General features: G+C 47.4%; 1 protein-coding gene across 3 annotated transcripts; it reads right to left on the bottom strand.

Annotated features, from left to right (window-relative positions):
- Positions 1-2,283: 2,283 nt before the first annotated feature.
- On the bottom strand, positions 2,284-24,801 carry tbpl1 (TBP-like 1). 3 transcript variants are annotated; one of them, XM_036976408.2, is made up of 8 exons: positions 24,386-24,801; positions 23,854-24,037; positions 19,429-19,672; positions 17,638-17,720; positions 16,244-16,307; positions 12,576-12,679; positions 6,639-6,733; positions 2,284-5,384 (listed from the first exon to the last, which is right to left on the bottom strand). In XM_036976408.2, the coding sequence occupies exons 3-8, from the start codon at positions 19,561-19,563 to the stop codon at positions 5,302-5,304; spliced, it is 564 nt and encodes a 187-aa protein (XP_036832303.1). In that variant the 5' UTR covers positions 19,564-19,672; positions 23,854-24,037; positions 24,386-24,801; the 3' UTR covers positions 2,284-5,301. The 3 variants fall into 3 exon arrangements, with proteins under 3 accessions (XP_036832303.1, XP_090089446.1, XP_036832304.1); XM_090233320.1 differs by having other exon boundaries at positions 24,684-24,801; XM_036976409.2 differs by having other exon boundaries at positions 24,213-24,793.
- Positions 24,802-27,105: the final 2,304 nt, after the last annotated feature.

The following is a 27,105-nucleotide window of genomic DNA, read 5'->3' as shown; positions in this document are numbered from 1 at the left end:
ACTCTCCTGGAAACGTGATTAATGTGGGGATCCACTCTCCTGGAAACGTGATTAATGTGGGGATCCACTCTCCTGGAAACGTGATTAATGTGGGGATCCACTCTCCTGGAAACGTGATTAATGTGGGGATCCACTCTCCTGGAAACGTCATTAATGTGGGGATCCACTCTCCTGGAAACGTCATTAATGTGGGGATCCACTCTCCTGGAAACGTGATTAATGTGGGGATCCACTCTCCTGGAAACGTGATTAATGTGGGGATCCACTCTCCTGGAAACGTCATTAATGTGGGGATCCACTCTCCTGGAAACGTGATTTATTTGGGGACCCACCCTTGTAAACATAATTTATCTAATGATGCGTGAGTGAAGGACTCTCTCATTTCAAACAAACACATTTCCTTTCACCTTCACTCTCCTCAACGATTAACTTTGACCTTTTTCAAAAAGAGACGAGAAAGGACGGACGGTGAGCAAATGGAATTGAAAAAAGGCAAGGGAGTGTGTCACAGGGCAGGCTGGGTAAGGAGGTCTGTGCTGGAGGCCCACTGCCTGGGGAATGAGACTCGGCAGGATAGGGGCCAAAGTGCACTTTAGTCTGCTTCTTACATAAGAAAGCCAAGAAACTGTAACCCCCTCCTCACACACAGAGACACAGCGAGAGAGAGAGAGAGACACACACAGTGAGAGAGAGAGAGAGACACAGCGAGAGAGAGAGAGAGACACAGCGAGAGAGAGACACAGCGAGAGAGAGACACAGCGAGAGAGAGAGAGACACAGCGAGAGAGAGAGAGACACAGCGAGAGAGAGAGACACACAGCGAGAGAGAGAGACACACAGCGAGAGAGAGAGACACACAGCGAGAGAGAGAGAGAGAGAGAGAGAGAGAGACACAGCGAGAGAGAGAGAGACACACAGCGAGAGAGAGATACACAGCGAGAGAGAGACACACAGCGAGACAGAGAGACACAGCGAGAGAGAGAGAGACACACAGCAAGAGAGAGAGAGACACAGCGAGAGAGACACACAGCGAGAGAGAGACAGCGAGAGAGAGACACAGCGAGAGAGAGACACAGCGAGAGAGAGAGAGACACACAGCGAGAGAGAGAGAGAGACACAGCGAGAGAGAGACACAGCGAGAGAGAGAGACACAGCGAGAGAGAGACACAGCGAGAGAGAGACACAGCGAGAGAGAGAGACACAGCGAGAGAGAGAGACACAGCGAGAGAGAGAGACACAGCGAGAGAGAGAGACACAGCGAGAGAGAGAGACACAGCGAGAGAGAGAGACACAGCGAGAGAGAGAGACACAGCGAGAGAGAGAGACACAGCGAGAGAGAGAGACACAGCGAGAGAGACAGCGAGAGAGAGACACACAGCGAGAGAGAGAGACACACAGCGAGAGAGAGAGAGACACACAGCGAGAGAGAGAGAGACACACAGCGAGAGAGAGAGAGACACACAGCGAGAGAGAGAGAGACACAGCGAGAGAGAGAGAGACACACAGCGAGAGAGAGAGAGACACACAGCGAGAGAGAGACACACAGCGAGAGAGAGACACACAGCGAGAGAGAGACACACAGCGAGAGAGAGAGACACAGCGAGAGAGAGAGACACAGCGAGAGAGACAGCGAGAGAGAGACACACAGCGAGAGAGAGAGACACACAGCGAGAGAGACACACAGCGAGAGAGAGAGAGACACACAGCGAGAGAGAGAGAGACACACAGCGAGAGAGAGAGAGACACAGCGAGAGAGAGAGAGACACACAGCGAGAGAGAGAGAGACACACAGCGAGAGAGAGACACACAGCGAGAGAGAGACACACAGCGAGAGAGAGAGACACACAGCGAGAGAGAGAGACACAGCGCGAGAGAGAGACACAGCGCGAGAGAGAGACACAGCGCGAGAGAGAGAGACACACAGCGAGAGAGAGAGACACACAGCGAGAGAGACACACAGCGAGAGAGAGAGACACACAGCGAGAGAGAGAGAGACACAGCGCGAGAGAGAGAGACACAGCGCGAGAGAGAGACACACAGCGAGAGAGAGACAGCGAGAGAGAGAGAGAGAGAGACACAGCGAGAGACACACACAGCGAGAGACACACAGCGAGAGAGACACACAGCGAGAGAGACACACAGCGAGAGAGAGACACAGCGAGAGAGAGACACAGCGAGAGAGAGACACAGCGAGAGAGAGACACAGCGAGAGAGACAGTGAGAGACACAGTGAGAGAGACAGCGAGAGAACCAGCGAGAGCGACATTTACAACAACTCAATTCCTCTGATTAACCTATTTTATTGTTACGTTCCTTTTTAAAAATGTTTATTTTATTTATAAAATACAAAAAAAAAGTCCAACCATACAACAATCAGGACAGGAATAGGACAAGCCTGCATTTCCCATTCCAGCAGGTGTTTCTCTCCACAGATCAACAACAACCACCTGTCTGTCAAGTATTCAAAGCCCCAGCCTGAACAACTCACGGACGGAATCTTCCAGAAGATCCATCTCAAGTAAAAGACTACCAAGGTGGATGGAAACATCTGATCTGTGGTTAAAGGGGGACATGTCGGGTTGCGTAACACCGGCAACTCTCCCAGAATTCACAGGTTTTCAAGAAATCACAGTAGGAAGTTTCCCCGGAAAAGGATGGAAGAAACAGGTCATCTGGAATCGTCCGACCGAGATTTTCGGAGAACCTGGGAATTTGTGGAAAGTTACAGGAATTTTGTAATCCCGGTGATTTGAATAGAGCAGATGACTACAGGGTCTAAAAACAAGGCTCTGTTCAACATCACGGTCAAATGGGACTTTCAAAGCTTCTTATGGAAATGTATGTTATGTCATGTTCTGTTAAAACCCTCGTTCTGTGGGACAGGTCATGTTGAAGACTGGTCTGTCACGTTCTGTTAAAACCCTCGTTCTGTGGGACAGGTCAAGTTGAAGACTGGTCTCATGTTCTGTTAAAACCCTTGTTCTGTGGGACAGGTCATGTTGAAGACTGGTCTGTCACGTTCTGTTAAAACCCTCGTTCTGTGGGACAGGTCATGTTGAAGACTGGTCTGTCATGTTCTGTTAAAACCCTCGTTCTGTGGGACAGGTCATGTTGAAGACTGGTCTGTCATGTTCTGTTAAAACCCTTGTTCTGTGGGACAGGTCAAGTTGAAGACTGGTCTGTCATGTTCTGTTAAAACCCTCGTTCTGTGGGACAGGTCAAGTTGAAGACTGGTCTGTCATGTTCTGTTAAAACCCTTGTTCTGTGGGACAGGTCATGTTGAAGACTGGTCTGTCATGTTCTGTTAAAACCCTCGTTCTGTGGGACAGGTCAAGTTGAAGACTGGTCTGTCATGTTCTGTTAAAACCCTTGTTCTGTGGGACAGGTCAAGTTGAAGACTGGTCTGTCATGTTCTGTTAAAACCCTTGTTCTGTGGGACAGGTCAGGTTGAAGACTGGTCTGTCATGTTCTGTTAAAACCCTTGTTCTGTGGGACAGGTCAAGTTGAAGACTGGTCTGTCATGTTCTGTTAAAACCCTTGTTCTGTGGGACAGGTCATGTTGAAGACTGGTCTGTCATGTTCTGTTAAAACCCTCGTTCTGTGGGACAGGTCAAGTTGAAGACTGGTCTGTCATGTTCTGTTAAAACCCTCGTTCTGTGGGACAGGTCATGTTGAAGACTGGTCTGTCATGTTCTGTTAAAACCCTTGTTCTGTGGGACAGGTCAGGTTGAAGACTGGTCTGTCATGTTCTGTTAAAACCCTTGTTCTGTGGGACAGGTCATGTTGAAGACTGGTCTGTCATGTTCTGTTAAAACCCTTGTTCTGTGGGACAGGTCAAGTTGAAGACTGGTCTGTCATGTTCTGTTAAAACCCTCGTTCTGTGGGACAGGTCAAGTTGAAGACTGGTCTGTCATGTTCTGTTAAAACCCTCGTTCTGTGGGACAGGTCATGTTGAAGACTGGTCTGTCATGTTCTGTTAAAACCCTTGTTCTGTGGGACAGGTCAGGTTGAAGACTGGTCTGTCTGCCCATGCATTAAAACCCTTGTGTGTTCCAAATGACAGCCTATTCTCTACATAGTGCACTACTTTAGACCAGGACCCTATTCTCTACATAGTGCACTACTTTAGACCAGAGCCCTGTGCAGTACTTTAGACCAGGACCCTATTCCCTACATAGTGCACTACTTTAGACCAGAGCCCTGTGCAGTACTTTAGACCAGGACCCTATTCCCTACATAGTGCACTACTTTAGACCAGGACCCTATTCTCTACATAGTGCACTACTTTAGACCAGAGCCCTGTGCAGTACTTTAGACCAGGACCCTATTCCCTACATAGTGCACTACTTTAGACCAGAGCCCTGTGCACTACTTTAGACCAGGACCCTATTCCCTACATAGTGCACTACTTTAGACCAGAGCCCTGTGCAGTACTTTAGACCAGGACCCTATTCCCTACATAGTGCACTACTTTAGACCAGGACCCTATTCTCTACATAGTGCACTACTTTAGACCAGAGCCCTGTGCAGTACTTTAGACCAGGACCCTATTCCCTACATAGTGCACTACTTTAGACCAGGACCCTATTCTCTACATAGTGCACTACTTTAGACCAGAGCCCTGTGCAGTACTTTAGACCAGGACCCTATTCCCTACATAGTGCACTACTTTAGACCAGAGCCCTGTGCAGTACTTTAGACCAGGACCCTATTCCCTACATAGTGCACTACTTTAGACCAGAGCCCTGTGCACTACTTTAGACCAGGACCCTATTCCCTACATAGTGCACTACTTTAGACCAGAGCCCTGTGCAGTACTTTAGACCAGGACCCTATTCCCTACATAGTGCACTACTTTAGACCAGGACCCATGAAAGTAGTACACTATATAGGGAATAGGCTGCCATTTGGAACACAACCGTGACATCATCAAATCTAAAATAATAAGGAATCATGGTTGGCTTGGAGAGTCCCGCCCCTTCTAGTGTGAATCAGTCACTGGAGCAGCCATCATTGGCTGGCTGGCTGGCTGCTAAAGGTGAAAGGTTAGAGGTCATCCTGTAGAGGTCATCCAGGGTCAAAGTTCAGAGGGCGTAGCTGTCACCAAGACAACAGGTCATTGGACAGTAGGAGGACGGAAGCTGCCTTTCTGACTTCCTGGACAAATCCAGCCAATCAGGACAAAGGCCCAGACTGTTGCCGGGGCAGACAAGTTGAGGATAATACAATGCATCCAATGGATGAGGTGCTTTTTAGCCTCTGTCTTTCTCTCTCCATTTCGTTCTTGTTTTTCCCGTGTGTGTTATTTGCGGAGGGGTTTCTGACACTCTAACAGCATGGGGTAGATGTGCTCTACAGCCGTGGCTACAGCTTGCACATTTGGTCCTGAGAGAGACAGACAGACGAGACACAGACAGACAAAGTTAGTCATATGAAATGCGTTGGGTGTGGTTGGACACGGTTTTCAAGTTTCCACAAAAGTGACAAGACGTAAAAGTAAAGTTTGATTGTGGACGGTGTGTGTGTGTACCTGTGAAGGTAAGGCTGTCGCTGGACGGTGTGTGTGTGTACCTGTGAAGGTAAGGCTGTCGCTGAACGGTGTGTGTGTGTACCTGTGAAGGTAAGGCCGTCGCTGAACGGTGTGTGTGTGTACCTGTGAAGGTAAGGCTGTCGCTGAACGGTGTGTGTGTGTACCTGTGAAGGTAAGGCCGTCGCTGAACGGTGTGTGTGTGTACCTGTGAAGGTAAGGCCGTCGCTGAACGGTGTGTGTGTACCTGTGAAGGTAAGGCCGTCGCTGAACGGTGTGTGTGTGTACCTGTGAAGGTAAGGCTGTCGCTGGACGGTGTGTGTGTGTACCTGTGAAGGTAAGGCTGTCGCTGGACGGTGTGTGTGTGTACCCGTGAAGGTAAGGCTGTCGTTGAACGGTGTGTGTGTGTACCCGTGAAGGTAAGGCTGTCGCTGGACGGTGTGTGTGTGTACCCGTGAAGGTAAAGCTGTCGCTGAACGGTGTGTGTGTGCACCTGTGAAGGTAAGGCTGTCGCTGGACGGTGTGTGTGTGTACCTGTGAAGGTAAGGCTGTCGCTGGACGGTGTGTGTGTGTACCTGTGAAGGTAAGGCTGTCGCTGGACGGTGTGTGTGTGTACCTGTGAAGGTAAGGCTGTCGCTGGACGGTGTGTGTGTGTACCTGTGAAGGTAAGGCTGTCGCTGGACGGTGTGTGTGTGTACCTGTGAAGGTAAGGCTGTCGTTGAACGGTGTGTGTGTGTACCCGTGAAGGTAAGGCTGTCGCTGGACGGTGTGTGTGTGTACCCGTGAAGGTAAAGCTGTCGCTGAACGGTGTGTGTGTGCACCTGTGAAGGTAAGGCTGTCGCTGGACGGTGTGTGTGTGTACCCGTGAAGGTAAAGCTGTCGCTGAACGGTGTGTGTGTGCACCTGTGAAGGTAAGGCTGTCGCTGGACGGTGTGTGTGTGTACCTGTGAAGGTAAGGCTGTCGCTGGACGGTGTGTGTGTGTACCTGTGAAGGTAAGGCTGTCGCTGGACGGTGTGTGTGTGTACCCGTGAAGGTAAGGCTGTCGCTGGACGGTGTGTGTGTGTACCCGTGAAGGTAAGGCTGTCGCTGGACGGTGTGTGTGTGTGTGTACCTGTGATGGTAAGGCTGCCGGTAGAGAAGACCTGGACGGTGGCCTTGAGGGTTTTGATCCTGTAGGTGGCAGCGGGGTGGAGCTCTGGCTCATAGCTACACACACACACACACACACACACACACACACACACACACACACACACACACACAGCCTTTCAGAAAGTATTCCCCTTGACGTTTACACATTTTGTTGCGTTACAGCTTGAATTTAAAAACAGATTCAATTGAGATTGTGTCACTGATCTACACACAACCACATAATGTCGAAGTGGAATTGTTTAGACATTTTTTACAAATTAATTGAAAAAATGAACAGCTGAAATGCATTGTGTCAATAAGTATTCAACCTCTTTGTTATGACAAGCCTAAACAAGTTCAGGAGTAAACATAAGTTGTATGGACTCACTCTGTGTGCAATAGCAGTGTTTAACATGATTTGTGAATGACTACTTCATCTCTGTACCCCCACACAAACAATTATCTGTCAGGTCCCTCAGTAGAGCAGTGAATTTCACAACACAGATTCAACCACAAAGACCAGGGAGGTTTTCCAATGTCTCACAAAGAAGGGAACCCAACACAGAGTACCACTTTTCAAGTATGGTGGTGGCTGCATCATGTTATGGGTATGCTTGTCATCGGCAAGGACTTTTGAGTTTTTTTAGGATAAAAATAATCACTGGGAGACAAATTCACTTTTCAACAGGACAATAACCTAAAACACAAGTGATTCTAACATGTATTGACTCAGGGGTGTGAATACTTATGTAAATTAATTTTCACTAAATTAGCAACAAATTCAAAAAACATGTTTTCACTACGTCATTATAGAGTAGTGTGTGAGTGAGCCGATGTGAGTTAGACCTTTAAAACAGGTCAACATTCACAAGGCCGCAGGGCCAGACGGATTACCAGGACGTGTGCTCCGGGCGTGTGCTGACCAATTGGCAGGTGTTGAAAATATCAGTGAAGACATGTCCCTCCCTGATTGAGTCTGTAATACCAACATGCTTCAAGCAGACCACCATAGTTCCTGTGCCCAAGAACACTAAGGTAACCTGACCCGTAAGCACTCACGTCTGTAGCCATGAAGTGCTTTGAAAAGCTAGTAAATGGCTCACATCAACACCATTATCCCAGAAACTCTAGACCCACTCCAATGTGCATACCGCCCCAACAGATCCACAGATGGCGCAATCTCTATTGCACTCCACACTGCCCTTTCCCACCTGGACAAAACTAACACCTATGTGAGAATGCTGTTCGTTGACTACAGCTCAGCGGTTCAACAATAAAGCTCATCACTGAGCTACGGATTTATTTTTATTTTTTTCATTTTTGAAATAATGTCCTGCAAGTCTACACATTTTGCCAGTGGGTGTAGAGAAAATGTTGCAATTTTAAAGCAAGTTTGCTGCAAGTCTACACATTTTACCATGAAATTTGACATTTTAGCCATTTAGCAGAAGCTCTTATCTTAAGATAAGCCAGGTGGGACAACTACATCACACATTCGTAATAATTAATTTTTTACCTCAACAAAAAGTAGCAAGATCAGAGCTAGTAAGGGGGGGGTTTGGCGTGGTTGCTGTAGGACTGCTTAAGATACTATTTGAAGAGGGCAGGTTTTTAGAAGACGGGAAGGGACTCTGCTGTCCTAGCTTCAGGGGGAAGCTGCTTCCATCATCGGGGTGGGAGGGTCAAGAGACCAGCGGGAACTTCCCTCCTGTAGGGGTGTGATGGTCAAGAGACCAGCGGGAACTTCCCTCCTGTAGGGGTGGGAGGGTCAAGAGACCAGCGGGAACTTCCCTCCTGTAGGGGTGGGATGGTCAAGAGACCAGCGGGAACTTCCCTCCTGTAGGGGTGGGAGGGTCAAGAGACCAGCGGGAACTTCCCTCCTGTAGGGGTGGGAGGGTCAAGAGACCAGCGGGAACTTCCCTCCTGTAGGGGTGTGATGGTCAAGAGACCAGCGGGAACTTCCCTCCTGTAGGGGTGGGAGGGTCAACAGACCAGCGGGAACTTCCCTCCTGTAGGGGTGGGAGGGTCAAGAGACCAGCGGGAACATCCCTCCTGTAGGGGTGGGAGGGTCAAGAGACCAGCGGGAACTTCCCTCCTGTAGGGGTGGGAGGGTCAAGAGACCAGCGGGAACATCCCTCCTGTAGGGGTGGGAGGGTCAAGAGACCAGCGGGAACATCCCTCCTGTAGGGGTGGGAGGGTCAAGAGACCAGCGGGAACATCCCTCCTGTAGGGGTGGGAGGGTCAAGAGACCAGTGGGAACCTCCCTCCTGTAGGGGTGGGAGGGTCAAGAGACCAGCGGGAACTTCCCTCCTGTAGGGGTGGGAGGGTCAAGAGACCAGCGGGAACATCCCTCCTGTAGGGGTGGGAGGGTCAAGAGACCAGCGGGAACATCCCTCCTGTAGGGGTGGGAGGGTCAAGAGACCAGCGGGAACCTCCCTCCTGTAGGGGTGGGAGGGTCAAGAGACCAGCGGGAACTCCCCTCCTGTAGGGGTGGGAGGGTCAAGAGACCAGCGGGAACATCCCTCCTGTAGGGGTGGGAGGGTCAAGAGACCAGCGGGAACCTCCCTCCTGTAGGGGTGGGAGGGTCAAGAGACCAGCGGGAACTCCCCTCCTGTAGGGGTGGGAGGGTCAAGAGACCAGCGGGAACTCCCCTCCTGTAGGGGTGGGAGGGTCAAGAGACCAGCGGGAACTCCCCTCCTGTAGGGGTGGGAGGGTCAAGAGACCAGCGGGAACATCCCTCCTGTAGGGGTGGGAGGGTCAAGAGACCAGCGGGAACCTCCCTCCTGTAGGGGTGGGAGGGTGAAGAGACCAGCGGGAACATCCCTCCTGTAGGGGTGGGAGGGTCAAGAGACCAGCGGGAACATCCCTCCTGTAGGGGTGGGAGGGTCAAGAGACCAGCGGGAACATCCCTCCTGTAGGGGTGGGAGGGTCAAGAGACCAGCGGGAACCTCCCTCCTGTAGGGGTGGGAGGGTCAAGAGACCAGCGGGAACATCCCTCCTGTAGGGGTGGGAGGGTCAAGAGACCAGCGGTGGCAGATAGAGTGCTCGGGATAGAGAGATTTGAGCAGAGCCTGAAGGTAGGGAAGGGGTAGTTCCTCTTGCTGCTCTGTAGGCAGGTACCATGGGGCTGAGAGGAGATGTAGGAAATTTATACAAGGCATTTCGTGCAATTCTTATTTTTGCCATGGCGCGGAAATCAATTTGACATTTTACAAGTCATTTCTTGCAATTCTATTGATTTTGTCATTGGGTGGAGAGAAATGTTTGCAGTTTTGAATAGGATATCTGAGTGAGCGTGACTAAGAAAATGAATGGGGGGCCCCTAGGTCAGTAAATCCACCATGATTACTACAAGTTTAGATAGCTGGCTAGACCAACTTACCAATCTGAAACAATATTAGCTGAGTGACTGTCAGTACCCACGTTTCCATCCACAGTTTATGTGGGTACAGGGGCTAATTGAGTGACTGTCAGTACCCACGTTTCCATCCACAGTTTATGTGGGTACAGGGGGCTAATTGAGTGACTGTCAGTACCCACGTTTCCATCCACAGTTTATGTGGGTACAGGGGCTAATTGAGTGACTGTCAGTGCCCACGTTTCCATCCACAGTTTATGTGGGTACAGGGGCTAATTGAGTGACTGTCAGTGCCCACGTTTCCATCCACAATTTATGTGGGTACAGGGGGCTAATTGAGTGACTGTCAGTACCCACATTTCCATCCACAGTTTATGTGGGTACAGGGGCTAATTGAGTGACTGTCAGTGCCCACGTTTCCATCCACAGTTTATGTGGGTACAGGGGCTAATTGAGTGAGACAGTACCCACGTTTATGTGGGTACAGGGGCTAATTGAGTGAGTCAGTACCCACGTTTATGTGGGCACAGGGGCTAATTGAGTGACTGTCAGTACCCACGTTTCCATCCACAGTTTATGTGGGTACAGGGGCTAATTGAGTGACTGTCAGTACCCACATTTCCATCCACAGTTTATGTGGGTACAGGGGCTAATTGAGTGACTGTCAGTGCCCACGTTTCCATCCACAGTTTATGTGGGTACAGGGGCTAATTGAGTGACTGTCAGTGCCCACGTTTCCATCCACAATTTATGTGGGTACAGGGGGCTAATTGAGTGACTGTCAGTACCCACATTTCCATCCACAGTTTATGTGGGTACAGGGGCTAATTGAGTGACTGTCAGTGCCCACGTTTCCATCCACAGTTTATGTGGGCACAGGGGCTAATTGAGTGAGTCAGTACCCACGTTTATGTGGGTACAGGGGCTAATTGAGTGAGTCAGTACCCACGTTTATGTGGGCACAGGGGCTAATTGAGTGAGTCAGTACCCACGTTTATGTGGGCACAGGGGCTAATTGAGTGAGTCAGTACCCACGTTTATGTGGGTACAGGGGCTAATTGAGTGACTGTCAGTGATTTGACATAACAATTAGTATAATTCAAACGGTGCAATAGCTAAATGTGTTTGTGCATCAGCAGTTTCTCTCTCAAGTTGGGCTGAGTTAACACCCCTGCCCAATGTTTCATTTATTTATTTTATATTTTGGAAATTGATCCACAAAAGGGGGCATCTGTCGGCCCATCAAAAGAAACAGGAGATGGACTAGTGTCCTGTCCAGGGGGTGTCCTGGTACATCAGAAACAGCAGATAGACTAGTGTCCTGTCCAGGGGGTGTCCTGGTACATCAAGCTGTCTCACTACAGTAACAGGAGACAGACTAGTGTCCTGTCCAGGGGGTGTCCTGGTACATCAAGCTGTCTCACTACAGAAACAGGAGACAGACTAGTGTCCTGTCCAGGGGGTGTCCTGGTACATCAAGCTGTCTCACTACAGAAACAGGAGACAGACTAGTGTCCTGTCCAGGGGGTGTCCTGGTACATCAAGCTGTCTCACTACAGAAACAGGAGATAGACTAGTGTCCTGTCCAGGGGGTGTCCTGGTACATCAAGCTGTCTCACTACAGTAACAGGAGATAGACTAGTGTCCTGTCTAGGGGGTGTCCTGGTACATCAAGCTGTCTCACTACAGAAACAGGAGACAGACTAGTGTCCTGTCCAGGGGGTGTCCTGGTACATCAAGCTGTCTCACTACAGTAACAGGAGATAGACTAGTGTCCTGTCCAGGGGGTGTCCTGGTACATCAAGCTGTCTCACTACAGAAACAGGAGATAGACTAGTGTCCTGTCCAGGGGGTGTCCTGGTACATCAAGCTGTCTCACTACAGAAACAGGAGATAGACTAGTGTCCTGTCCAGGGGGTGTCCTGGTACATCAAGCTGTCTCACTACAGTAACAGGAGATAGACTAGTGTCCTGTCCAGGGGGTGTCCTGTACATCAAGCTGTCTCACTACAGTAACAGGAGATAGACTAGTGTCCTGTCCAGGGGGTGTCCTGGTACATCAAGCTGTCTCACTACAGAAACAGGAGACAGACTAGTGTCCTGTCCAGGGGGTGTCCTGGTACATCAAGCTGTCTCACTACAGTAACAGGAGATAGACTAGTGTCCTGTCCAGGGGGTGTCCTGGTACATCAAGCTGTCTCACTACAGTAACAGGAGATAGACTAGTGTCCTGTCCAGGGGGTGTCCTGGTACATCAAGCTGTCTCACTACAGTAACAGGAGATAGACTAGTGTCCTGTCCAGGGGGTGTCCTGGTACATCAAGCTGTCTCACTACAGAAACAGGAGATGGACTCCTGCCCTATGGGTTGTTCTGGCTGGGACACCCTTTACTATAGAAAGGCCTCATCTACACGGTCACACACTGCTGTGGTGAGAGTGGAGATCTGTGGAAACGTTTGGCAATGATTGTTGCAGTGACAGTGTGTGTGTGTGTGTGTGTGTGTGTGTGTGTGTGTGTGTGTTATCCATTGCTGGGGTGACGCCGTAGTCTGTTTTACCTGGCGATGGGCCGGTTGTTCTTGGTGAAGTCGATGAGTCGGATGGCGAAGGGCATGGAGCACACTGCCAGGACATTCACCACCTTGAACTCTGAGAACCTCACCTACACACACACACACACACACACACACACACACACGATAGTTTGTGGTGGGCTGTAGTTAGGGCTCGATTTACAATTTCTTAAGGAATCAACACTTTCGTAAGGAATCGATTCCTGTCATTCCTGTCATGAACAGGTTAGTAACACGCTCTACCAACTGAACCCCACGGGTCATGAACAGGTTAGTACCACGCTCTACCAACTGAACCCCACGGGTCATGAACAGGTTAGTACCACGCTCTACCAACAACCACACGGGTCATGAACAGGTTAGTACCACGCTCTACCAACTGAACCCCACGGGTCATGAACAGGTTAGTACCACGCTCTACCAACTGAACCCCACGGGTCATGAACAGGTTAGTACCACGCTCTACCAACTGAACCCCACGGGTCATGAACAGGTTAGTACCACGCTCTACCAACTGAACCCCACGGGTCATGAACAGGTTAGTACCACGCTCTACCAACTGAACCCCACGGGTCATTAACAGGTTAGTACCACGCTCTACCAACTGAACCCCACGGGTCATGTACAGGTTAGTACCACGCTCTACCAACTGAACCCCACGGGTCATGAACAGGTTAGTACCACGCTCTACCAACAACCACACGGGTCATGTACAGGTTAGTACCACGCTCTACCAACAACCACACGGGTCATGTACAGGTTAGTACCACGCTCTACCAACAACCACACGGGTCATGTACAGGTTAGTACCACGCTCTACCAACAACCACACGGGTCATGTACAGGTTAGTACCACGCTCTACCAACTGAACCCCACGGGTCATGAACAGGTTAGTACCACGCTCTACCAACTGAACCCCACGGGTCATGAACAGGTTAGTACCACGCTCTACCAACTGAACCCCACGGTCATGACCAGGTTAGTACCACGCTCTACCAACTGAACCCCACGGTCATGAACAGGTTAGTACCACGCTCTACCAACTGAACCCCACGGTCATGAACAGGTTAGTACCACGCTCTACCAACAACCACACGGGTCATGAACAGGTTAGTACCACGCTCTACCAACAACCACACGGGTCATGAACAGGTTAGTACCACGCTCTACCAACAACCACACGGGTCATGAACAGGTTAGTACCACGCTCTACCAACAACCACACGGGTCATGTACAGGTTAGTACCACGCTCTACCAACTGAACCCCACGGGTCATGAACAGGTTAGTACCACGCTCTACCAACTGAACCACACAGGTCATGAACAGGTTAGTACCACGCTCTACCAACTGAACCACACGGGTCATGAACAGGTTAGTACCACGCTCTACCAACTGAACCCCACGGGTCATGAACAGGTTAGTACCACGCTCTACCAACTGAACCCCACGGGTCATGAACAGGTTAGTACCACGCTCTACCAACTGAACCCCACGGTCATGAACAGGTTAGTACCACGCTCTACCAACTGAACCCCACGGGTCATGAACAGGTTAGTACCACGCTCTACCAACTGAACCCCACGGGTCATGAACAAGTTAGTACCACGCTCTACCAACAACCACAAGGGTCATGTACAGGTTAGTACCACGCTCTACCAACAACCACACGGGTCATTAACAGGTTAGTACCACGCTCTACCAACAACCACACGGGTCATGTACAGGTTAGTACCACGCTCTACCAACAACCACACGGGTCATGTACAGGTTAGTACCACGCTCTACCAACTGAACCCCACAGGTCATGTACAGGTTAGTACCACGCTCTACCAACAACCACACGGGTCATGTACAGGTTAGTACCACGCTCTACCAACTGAACCCCACGGTCATGAACAGGTTAGTACCACGCTCTACCAACAACCACACGGGTCATTAACAGGTTAGTACCACACTCTACCAACTGAACCCCACGGTCATGAACAGGGTAGTACCACGCTCTACCAACTGAACCCCACGGTCATGAACAGGTTAGTACCACGCTCTACCAACTGAACCCCACGGTCATGAACAGGTTAGTACCACGCTCTACCAACTGAACCCCACGGGTCATGAACAGGTTAGTACCACGCTCTACCAACTGAACCCCACGGTCATGAACAGGTTAGTACCACGCTCTACCAACAACCACACGGGTCATGAACAGGTTAGTACCACGCTCTACCAACAACCACACGGGTCATGAACAGGTTAGTACCACGCTCTACCAACAACCACACGGGTCATGAACAGGTTAGTACCACGCTCTACCAACAACCACACGGGTCATGTACAGGTTAGTACCACGCTCTACCAACTGAACCCCACGGGTCATGAACAGGTTAGTACCACGCTCTACCAACTGAACCACACAGGTCATGAACAGGTTAGTACCACGCTCTACCAACTGAACCACACGGGTCATGAACAGGTTAGTACCACGCTCTACCAACTGAACCCCACGGGTCATGAACAGGTTAGTACCACGCTCTACCAACTGAACCCCACGGGTCATGAACAGGTTAGTACCACGCTCTACCAACTGAACCCCACGGTCATGAACAGGTTAGTACCACGCTCTACCAACTGAACCCCACGGGTCATGAACAGGTTAGTACCACGCTCTACCAACTGAACCCCACGGGTCATGAACAAGTTAGTACCACGCTCTACCAACAACCACAAGGGTCATGTACAGGTTAGTACCACGCTCTACCAACAACCACACGGGTCATTAACAGGTTAGTACCACGCTCTACCAACAACCACACGGGTCATGTACAGGTTAGTACCACGCTCTACCAACAACCACACGGGTCATGTACAGGTTAGTACCACGCTCTACCAACTGAACCCCACAGGTCATGTACAGGTTAGTACCACGCTCTACCAACTGAACCCCAATGGTCATGAACAGGTTAGTACCACGCTCTACCAACAACCACACGGGTCATGTACAGGTTAGTACCACGCTCTACCAACAACCACACGGGTCATGTACAGGTTAGTACCACGCTCTACCAACAACCACACGGGTCATGTACAGGTTAGTACCACGCTCTACCAACAACCACACGGGTCATGTACAGGTTAGTACCACGCTCTACCAACTGAACCCCACGGTCATGAACAGGTTAGTACCACGCTCTACCAACAACCACACGGGTCATTAACAGGTTAGTACCACACTCTACCAACTGAACCCCACGGTCATGAACAGGGTAGTACCACGCTCTACCAACTGAACCCCACGGTCATGAACAGGTTAGTACCACGCTCTACCAACAACCACACGGGTCATTAACAGGTTAGTACCACGCTCTACCAACAACCACACGGGTCATGTACAGGTTAGTACCACGCTCTACCAACTGAACCCCACGGGTCATGTACAGGTTAGTACCACGCTCTACCAACACCACACGGGTCATGAACAAGTTAGTACCACGCTCTACCAACTGAACCCCACGGGTCATGTACAGGTTAGTACCACGCTCTACCAACACCACACGGGTCATGAACAAGTTAGTACCACGCTCTACCAACTGAACCCCATGGTCATTAACAGGTTAGTACCACGCTCTACCAACTGAACAGGTTAGTTCTCGTACCTTGAAGCCCAGTTTCTGCAGGGTGCGGGCTAACCTCCGGGCTCCCTGCTTAGCCTCATCCTCGCTGGGGAGACAGAGAGACAGTGACACAGATCAGTGTGTGTGTAAATGATAGCGTTGGTGTGTTGCGTGTGTGTATATTGTGGTGTGTGTATTGAGCTGTGTGTGTGGTGTGTATTGAGGTGTGTGTGGTGTGTATTGAGGTGTGTGTGTATTGAGGTGTGTGTGTGTGTGTGTGTATTGAGGTGTGTGTGGTGTGTGTATTGAGGTGTGTGTGTATTGAGGTGTGTGTGTGTGTGTGTATTGAGGTGTGTGTGTGTGTGTTGAGGTGTGTGTGTGTGTGTGTGTGTGTTGAAGTGTGTGTATTGAGGTGTGTGTGTGTGTGTGTTGAGGTGTGTGTGTGTGTTGAGGTGTGTGTGTGTTGAGGTGTGTGTGTGTGTTGAGGTGTGTGAGTGTGTTGAGGTGTGTGTGTGTGTGTTGAGGTGTGTATTGAGGTGTGTGTGTGTGTATTGAGGTGTGTGTGTGTGTATTGAGGTGTGTGTGTGTGTGTATTGAGGTGTGTGTGTGTGTGTGTGTTGAGGTGTGTGTGTTGAGGTGTGTGTGTTGAGGTGTGTGTGTGTGTATTGAGGTGTGTGTGTGTGTGTGTATTGAGGTGTGTGTGTGTGTGTGTGTATTGAGGTGTGTGTGTGTGTGTGTATTGAGGTGTGTGTGTGTGTGTGTATTGAGGTGTGTGTGTGTGTGTATTGAGGTGTGTGTGTGTGTGTGTATTGAGGTGTGTGTGTGTGTGTGTATTGAGGTGTGTGTGTGTGTGTGTATTGAGGTGTGTGTGTGTGTGTGTATTGAGGTGTGTGTGTATTGAGGTGTGTGTGTGTTGAGGTGTGTGTGTGTTGAGGTGTGTGTGTGTTGAGGTGTGTGTGTGTTGAGGTGTGTGTGTGTTGAGGTGTGTGTGTGTTGAGGTGTGTGTGTGTTGAGGTGTGTGTGTATTGAGGTGTGTGTGTATTGAGGTGTGTGTATTGAGGTGTGTGTATTGAGGTGTGTGTATTGAGGTGTGTGTGTGTTGAGGTGTGTGTGTGTTGAGGTGTGTGTGTGTTGAGGTGTGTGTGTGTTGAGGTGTGTGTGTGTTGAGGTAGGTGTGTATTGAGGTGTGTGTATTGAGGTGTGTGTATTGAGGTGTGTGTATTGAGGTGTGTGTGTGTTGAGGTGTGTGTGTGTTGAGGTGTGTGTGTGTTGAGGTGTGTGTGTGTTGAGGTGTGTGTGTGTTGAGGTGTGTGTATTGAGGTGTGTGTATTGAGGTGTGTGTATTGAGGTGTGTGTATTGAGGTGTGTGTATTGAGGTGTGTGTATTGAGGTGTGTGTGTGTTGAGGTGTGTGTGTGTGCGTTGAGGTGTGTGTACCTGGTAGCGCCGGTACAGATGATTTTCCCTGAAGACCAGATGGAAGCGGTGATCCTGGGTTTGCGGAGTTTCATCAGGACTTTCTAGAAGTTACACACACACACACACACACACACACACACACACACACAGGATAGGACTATACAATACACACTGTCCTCACATAGTTACTAGTCACAGAGCACCTAAAGGACTCATCTGCACAGAAGTGCATAGAACTAAAGCAGAGTAACACAGTTTGTAGATCCATTAAGATAAGGGCACCAGGTTCCCTCAAACGCCCCGGGTTCCCTCAAAGCAAAATGTACCAGGTTCCCTCAAAGCAAAACGCACCGGGTTCCCTCAAACGCACCAGGTTCCCTCAAAGCAAAACGCACCGGGTTCCCTCAAAGCAAAACGCACCGGGTTCCCTCAAAGCAAAACCCACCGGGTTCCCTCAAACGCACCGGGTTCCCTCAAACGCACCGGGTTCCCTCAAACGCACCGGGTTCCCTCAAACGCACCGGGTTCCCTCAAACGCACCGGGTTCCCTCAAAGCAAAACTCACCGGGTTCCCTCAAACGCCCCGGGTTCCCTCAAAGCAAAATGTACCAGGTTCCCTCAAAGCAAAACGCACCGGGTTCCCTCAAACGCACCAGGTTCCCTCAAAGCAAAACGCACCGGGTTCCCTCAAAGCAAAACGCACCGGGTTCCCTCAAAGCAAAACGCACCGGGTTCCCTCAAAGCAAAACGCACCGGGTTCCCTCAAACGCACCAGGTTCCCTCAAAGCAAAACGCACCGGGTTCCCTCAAAGCAAAACGCACCGGGTTCCCTCAAACGCACCGGGTTCCCTCAAACGCACCGGGTTCGCTCAAACGCACCGGGTTCCCTCAAAGCAAAACTCACCGGGTTCCCTCAAACGCACCGGGTTCCCTCAAAGCAAAACGCACCGGGTTCCCTCAAACGCACCAGGTTCCCTCAAAGCAAAACATACCGGGTTCCCTCAAACGCACCGGGTTCCCTCAAAGCAAAACGCACCGGGTTCCCTCAAACGCACCGGGTTCCCTCAAACGCACCGGGTTCCCTCAAAGCAAAACACACCGGGTTCCCTCAAACGCACCGGGTTCCCTCAAAGCAAAACACACCGGGTTCCCTCAAACGCACCGGGTTCCCTCAAACGCACCGGGTTCCCTCAAACGCACCGGGTTCCCTCAAAAAGCACCAGGTTTTCTTGAGATCACAAAAAAAACTCTAGAAACATTGAGAGGAATTCCGGAAAAGCCAATTCTCTGGCCAACTTAGTTGAAAGGCGAAACAACATTACAGGTCACAGGTGGTGTCCTCACCATAGACATAGAACAGGCTTGGAACCTATAACCCTGGCAATTTGACTGGTAAACTCACAATGGCTGGCTGGTATTGTGATGCAATAATTTCCATGGTAACGTAGAATTTTCATTCAAATGATGCTAACGGATGTGGCTCATGCAATCGATTGCATGTATTGTAAAGTCAGTTGAGTTGATTCGACAAATTACAGAAAAAGATTGAGGGGTACACTTTCTGATTTTACTTCCTGCTTTCCTCCTAAACTATGTTTTAAAAAAAATACAGGTTAAGACACTAATAATTCCATGCGGGAGTGTTTGAAAAGTGCTAGCGCCGTTGCTAACAAGCAAATCTGGTTCCATTGCTGCAAAGAGTTATGGGATATTAGAATCCTGTAGTCTTAAGAGCTAAGTAAAATAATACAGGTTGTGTGTGTACACTCAAAATGGCCGCCAGTCCACCCATTATGCATCTGTCCTTACCCCATATTCAGGTTTATAGATTACGTTGACCCCCTCCAGAGCGATGGTGCGCAGGTTGAGGTGGCAGCGTGTCCTGAATACAGCCACCACATTGGTGATAATGATATCCAACGCTACGTCATTACTGGGCTCCATGGGGACCCACTGGACCGGAGCTCTGTGGCTGGGTCTGGGTGGCTGGGCCTGGCTGTCTGGCTGACAGGAAGTGGATTACAGGTGCATGACAACCGCCTGGATGCGAACACTAGAAATCACAGAGACAAACATCCCTAGTATTAGATATCTCATTCCACTAGCTAGATGAATGAAGCCTTGGATACGAACACTAGAAATCACAGAGACAGACATCCCTAGTATTAGATATCTCATTCCGCTAGCTAGATGAATGAAGCCTTGGATACGAACACTAGAAACCACAGGGACAGACATCCCTAGTATTAGATATCTCATTCCGCTAGCTAGATGAATGAAGCCTTGGATACGAACACTAGAAATCACAGAGACAGACATCCCTAGTATTAGATATCTCATTCCGCTAGCTAGATGAATGAAGCCTTGGATACGAACACTAGAAATCACAGGGACAGACATCCCTAGTATTAGATATCTCATTCCGCTAGCTAGATGACTGAAGCCTTGGATACGAACACTAGAAATCACAGAGACAGACATCCCTAGTATTAGATATCTCATTCCGCTAGCTAGATGAAGGAAGCCTTGGATACGAACACTAGAAATCACAGAGACAGACATCCCTAGTATTAGATATCTCATTCCGCTAGCTAGATGAAGGAAGCCTTGGATACGAACACTAGAAATCACAGGGACAGACATCCCTAGTATTAGATATCTCATTCCGCTAGCTAGAAGAATGAAGCCTTCACCAATAGCCATTCGATATCCCAGCATCTCAGAGTAGGAGTGCTGGTCTAAGATCAGTTTTACATTTTAGATCACAATGTATCAGATTACATGGAGAGGGGAACTGATCCTAGATCAGCACTTCTACACTGAAAGGCTTGATACATGTACAGTTGAAGTTGGAAGTTTAAATACAACTTAGCCAAACACATTTAAACTCAATTTCACAATTCCTGACATTTAATCCTAGTAAAAATCCCCTGTTTTAGGTCAGTTAGAATCACCACTTTATTTTAAGAAATGTGAAATGTCAGAATAATAGTAGAGAATTATTTATTTCAGGTTTTATTTCTTTCATCACATTCCCAGTGGGTCAGAAGTTTACATACCAAATACTAATTGAGTGTAGCATTGCCTTTAAATTGTTTCACTTGGGTCAAACGTTTCAGGTAGCCTTCCACAAGCGTCCCACAATAAGTTGGGTGAATTTTAGCCCATTCCTCCAGACAGAGCTGGTATATTTGTAGGCCTCCTTGCTCACACACACTTTTTCAGTTCTGCCCACAAATGTTCCATAGGATTGAGGTCAGGGCTTTGTGATGGCCACTCCAATACCTTGACGTTGTTGTCCTTAAGCCATTTTGCTACAACTTTGGAAGTATGCTTGGGGTCATTGTCCATTTGGAAGACCCATTTGCGACCAAGCTTTAACTTCCTGACTGATGTCTTGAGATGTTGCTTCAATATATCCACATAATTTTCTTCCCTCATGATGCTATCTACTTTGTGAAGTGCACCAGTCCCTCCTGCAGCAAAGCACCCCCACAACATGATGCTGCCAACCCCGTGCTTCACGGTTGGGATGATGTTCTTTGGCATGCTAGCCTACCCCTTTATCCTCCAAACATAAAAAGATGGTCATTTTGGCCAAACAGTTCTATTTTTGCTTCAACAGACCAGAGGATATTTCTCCAAAAAGTACAATATTTGTCCCCATGTGCAGTTGCAAATCGTAGTCTGGCTTTTTTATAGCGGTTTTGGAGCAGTGGCTTCTTCCTTGCTGAGCGGCCTTTCAGGTTATGTCGATATAGGACTCGTTTTTACTGTGGATATAGATACTTTTGTACCCGTTACCTCCAGCATCTTCACAAGGCTTCATTTTGCTTTATCTTGGCCAGGTCGCAGTTGTAAATGAGAACTTATTCTCAACTAGCCTACCTGGTTAAATAAAGGTGAAATATATATATTTTTTTAAAAGGTCCTTCGCTGTTCTTCTGGGATTGTTTCTCACTTTTCGCACCAAAGTAAGTTCACCTCTAGGAGACAGAGCGCATCTCCTTCCTGAGCGGTATGACGGCTGTGTGATCCCATGGTGTTTATACTTGCGTCCTATTGTTTGTTCAGATGAACATGGTACCTTCAGGTGTTTGGAAATTGCTCCCAAGGATGAACCAGACTTGTGGAAGTCTACAATTTTTTTCCCCTGAGGTCTTGGCTGATTTCTTTTGATTTTCCCATGATGTCAAGCAAAGAGGCACTGAGTTTGACGGCAGGCCTTGAAATACATCCACAAGTACACCTCCTATTGACTCAAATTATGTCAATTAGCCTATCAGAAGCTTCTAAAGACATGACATCATTTTCTGGAATTTTCCAAGCTGTTTAAAGGCACAGTCAACTTATTGTATGTAAACTTCTGACCCACTGGAATTGTGATACAGTGAATTATAAATGAAATAATCTCTCTGTAAACAATTGTTGGAAAAATTACTTGTGTCATGCACAAAGTAGATGCCCTATCCGACTTGCCAAAACTATAGTTTGTTAACAAGAAATTTGTGGAGTGGTTGAGAAACTAGTTTTAATGACTCCAACCTAAGTGTATGTAAACTTCCGACTTCAACTGTATATGGACCAAAGTCTCGATTGATACAGAAAATGTACAGATAATGTACAGATTCGGTCAAAAGTTGGGACATACCTCTCATTACAGGTTTTTATTTTTTACAATTCTCTAAAATTGTAGAATAATAGTGAAGACATCAAAACAATGAAATAACATATGGAATCATGTAGTAACCAAAAAAAGTGTTCCATCTAAATATATTCCATATTCTTCAAAGTAGCCACCCTTTGCCTTGACAGCTTTGCACACTCTTGGCATTCTCTCAACCAGCTTCACCTGGAATGCTTTTCCAACCATCTTGAAAGAGTTCCCACATATGCTGAGCACTTGTTGACCGCTTTTCCTTCACTCTTCGGGTCAACTCATCCCAAACCATCTCAACTGGGTTGAGATCGGGTGTTTGTGGAGGCCAGGTCATCTGATGCAGCACTCCATCACTATCCTTCATGGTTAAAATAGTTGTACACAGCCTGGAGGCGTTTTGGGTCATTGTCCTGTTGAAAAACAAATTATATTCCCACTAAGTGCAAACCAGATGGGATGGTGTATCACTGCAGAATGCTGTGGTAGCCATGCTGGTTAAGTGTACCTTGAATTCTAAATAAATCACTGACAGTGTCAACAGCAAAGCACACCATCACACCTCCTCCATGCTTCAAGGTGGGAACCATACATGCGTAACCAAAAATCTCAAATTTGGACCAAAGGACAGATTTCCACTGGTCTAATGTCCATTGCTCATGTTCCTTGACCCAAGCAAGTTCGGTCTTCATATTGGTGTCCTTTAGTAGTGGTTTCTTTGCAGCAATTCCACCATGAAGGCCTGGTTCACGCAGTCTCCCCTGAACAGCTGATGTTGAGATGTGTCTGTTACTTGAACTCTGAAGCATTTATTTGGGCTACAGTTTCTGAGGCTGGTAACTCTAATGAACTTATCCTCTGCAGCAGAGGTAACTCTGGGTCTTCCTTTCCTATGGCAGTCCTCATGAGAGCCAGTTAACTCTAATGAACTTATCTTCTGCAGCAGAGGTAACTCTGGGTCTTCCTTTCCTGTGGCGGTCCTCATGAGAGCCAGTTTCATCACAGCGTTTGATGGTTTTTGCCACTGCACTTGCAGAAACGTCCAAATACATTTTCAGGATTGACTGACCTTCATGTCTTAAAGTAGTGATGGACTGTCGTTTCTCTTTTCTTATTTGAGCTGTTCTTGCCATAAAATCGACTTGGTCTTTTACCAAATTGGGCCATCTTCTGTAAACCACCCCTACCTTGTCACAACAGAACTGATTAGCTGGAACGCATTGAGAAGGAAAGAAATTCCACAGGCACACCTGTTAATTGAAATGCTTTCCGGGTGACTACCTCGTGGAGCTGGTTGAGAGAATGCCAAGAGTGTGCAAAGCGGTCATCAAGGCAAAGGTTGGCTTCTTTGAATAATCTCAAATATAAAATATATTTTGATTTGTTTAACACTTTTTTTTGGTTACTACATGATTACATATGTGTTATTTCATAGTTTTGATGTCTTCACTATTAAAATAAAAACCCTGGAACGAGTAGGTGTCCAAACATTTGACTGGTACTGTATACCTGACCATGTATATTAACTATCCACTTCAGCTTTGTTTTATGAAGTTGTTTCGTGTACCATAACATACCGGGTTTGTCTGTAGATGTTCTTGTTCTTCTATCAGACTCGTCTCAAGTAGAAAATAGAGACAATTAGTTCCACAGATGGACGTCAATGATAATGAGGATTTATCCGGGAACTCCTCAACAGCTGCTCCTTGCAGCACACAGACCAGGGATGTTCATACGACCCCGGTCAGAAAAAACGATATACTGCAAATGTTAAAACATTACATTCAAAACATTACATTCAAGTTTCACAATTAACATCAGAATGGTACAGAGAGACATTATCTAAGTAAGATAAAAGGGGGAATAACGTTAAGCTAATTAGTAAGTCAAGTGAACTAGCTAGCTAGCATCACCAGAGTAGCACTGGCTAACTTACCACGGCGTCTAGACACACCGCTCCTTTATATTATTACAAAATAAGTTGGTTGTCAGGTTTCTGCATCATTAAAATCAACAACAACAACAAAAAGTCTAAAGATATTGAATAGGAGTTGAGCTTAGCTTAGCTAGGTCAGTTTAGTTGCTACCCGGCGTTGCGTAGTAACGTACCCGTGTACGCCTGACCTGCACAATCACCTCGTAACTCATTGGTCGTTAACGTTAGTTCGCTTGTTACCTAGTTACATCAATAGTTAGTTAGACACACAGGCTTGCAAACAAAGAGGAAATTGACATGTAGCCCGGTACACGTTTCAGCTCGCTAGCCAGCCAATTAACAAAGAAAATGGCTAACGTTGTTAGCTCTTCAGGGGCAACTTGCTTTTTATTTTTATTTTTAATTTTACATTAGTTAGCTAGTTTGATGGGATTCGCCAAGACTGTATTTTCTTCTTAAGTGGAGATATACCTCACTGAACTGTTGCCAAAATAAAAAACAAACGCCATTATCACGGGGCGAAATGTAACGTTATTTGCTCTCGCTTCTGTGTTCAGCCGATAACCTTCTGGCTAACTGCTTCCTGTTTAGAGTTTGGTTTTAAAAAAGGGAGGAGTTTTTCCGACATAAGAATCTCTGTGGTTATATCACCCTCTTGTGGACAAAGATGTCTCCAATTGATATTTCAATGATGGTTAATTAAATCCAATTGTTGGATGTCCCACCCGGAGAGAGAATAAACAAAAATAATAATAATAATAAAACAATTTAATTATAGAATTGACGCATCGTATATAATGAAAATGGAGAGAGTATGGAAGAAAAAAATATATTATAGAATTGACACATCGTATATAATGAAAATTGAGAGAGTATGGAAGAAAAAATATATTATAGAATTGACACATCGTATATAATGAAAATGTCGTGCAAGTAATGGACTGTGTTGAATTACAAATAGCATTTATAAAAACACACGTCGAATGTCAACGTCGCAATGCTTGTAATTGAGCAACACCAATGTTTATATGAAAGCTCGTGTCCCATTCGAGATATGTCTTCTAGTCTGGGAACGCGTTTCCATGTTACAGTGCGCCTCTTTAATTGTTCAGAGCTTTTCAACGGAGGAGAGCACGGTCACACAGGTAGGAGGAGCGATCTCTGTCAATCATAAACTCTGCCTCTACACCGTAAATTCGCAGAAATCGACATTTGATCAAAAGGACTTTTATCAGAGCAACCAATGAGGGAATTAGTATCCGGTTTAGTTCCAAGACCGTGTGTCTCCGCTCACAGTGTTGCCAATGTCGCAGTTTTTTTTTGCAATTGGGCAACTTTGAAAAAAGATGTCTCCGGTGGAAAATGTGAAATGGAAGTTATGGAACTCCCTCTTGTGGTGAAAAGTCCTCACTGAAACTGACACGAGGCTAAATGTGGAGAAGGATACACAATGAGATCGGGTGCAGGCCAGGCAACAGGCTGTTAGCCAGCCTGCCAGCTTAGTGGAGTCTACCATTAGTAGCACAGTCAGTGTAGTCAGCTCAGCTATCACCATTGAGACCGTGTCTGTGCCTCGACCTAGGTTGGGCAAAACTAAACATGGCGGTGTTCGCTTTAGCAATCTCACTGGAATAAAGACCTCCTCCATTCCTGTCATTATTGAAAGAGATTGTGGTACCTCACATCTCAAAATAGGGCTACTTAATGTTAGATCCCTTACTTCCAAGGCAGTTATAGTCAATGAACTAATCACTGATCATAATCTTGATGTGATTGGCCTGACTGAAACGTGGCTTAAGCCTGATGAATTTACTGTGTTAAATGAGGCCTCACCTCCTGTTTACACTAGTGACCATATCCTACGTGCATCTCGCAAAGGAGGAGTTGTTGCTAACATTTTCGATAGCAAATTTCAATGTACAAAAAAATAAATGACTGTGTTTTCATCTTTTGAGCTTCTAGTCGTGAAATCTATGCAGCCTACTCAATCACTTTTTATAGCTACTGTTTACAGTCCTCCTGGGCCATATACAGCGTTCCTCACTGAGGTCCCTGAATTCCTATCGGACCTTGTAGTCATGGCAGATAATATTCAAATTTTTGGTGACTTTAATATTCACATGGAAAAGTCTACAGACCCACTCCAAATGGCTTTCAGAGCCATCATCGACTCAGAGATGCTAGTTCTATGACCCAAGAAACAAAGAGATCTTCTGTTGGATCTGACAATTAATCTTAATGGTTGTACAGTCGTCTCAAATAAAACTCTGGACCCTGATCTCTCTTTTTGACGAACATATCAAGACTATTTCAAGGAACACCTTTTTTCCATCTTCGTAACATTGCAAAAATCAGAAACTCTGTCCAGGAAGGATGCAGAAAAGGTAATCCATGCTTTTGTCACTTCTAAATTAAACTACTGCAATGTTCTACTTTCCGGCTAACCGGATAAAACACTAAATAAACTTCAGTTCTTACTAAATATGGCTGCTAGAATCTTGACTAGAACCAAAAAATGTGATCATATTACTCCAATGCTAGCCTCCCTACACTGTCTTCCTGTTAAGGCAAGGGCTGATTTCAAGGTTTTACTGCTAACCTACAAAGCATTACATGGGCTTGCTCCTACCTATCTCTCTGATTTGGTCCTGCCGTACATACCTACACGTACGCTACGATCACAAGACGCAGGCCTCCTAATTGTCCCTAGAATTTCTAAGCAAACAGCTGAAGGCAGGGCTTTCTCCTATAGAGCTCAATTTTTATGGAACGGTCTGCCTACCCATGTCAGAGACGCAAACTCGGTCTCAACCTTTAAGTCTTTACTGAAGACTCATCTCTTCAGTGGGTCATATGATTGAGTGTAGTCTGGCCCAGGAGTGTGAAGGTGAAC

This window comes from Oncorhynchus mykiss, chromosome 4, assembly GCF_057628025.1.
Source record: "Oncorhynchus mykiss isolate SJ-2025 chromosome 4, ASM5762802v1, whole genome shotgun sequence".
In the NCBI taxonomy this organism is placed as follows: Eukaryota; Metazoa; Chordata; class Actinopteri; order Salmoniformes; family Salmonidae; genus Oncorhynchus; species Oncorhynchus mykiss.
The sequence above is the reverse complement of the archived record's forward strand: the minus strand, read 5'-3'. Positions and strand labels throughout refer to the sequence as shown.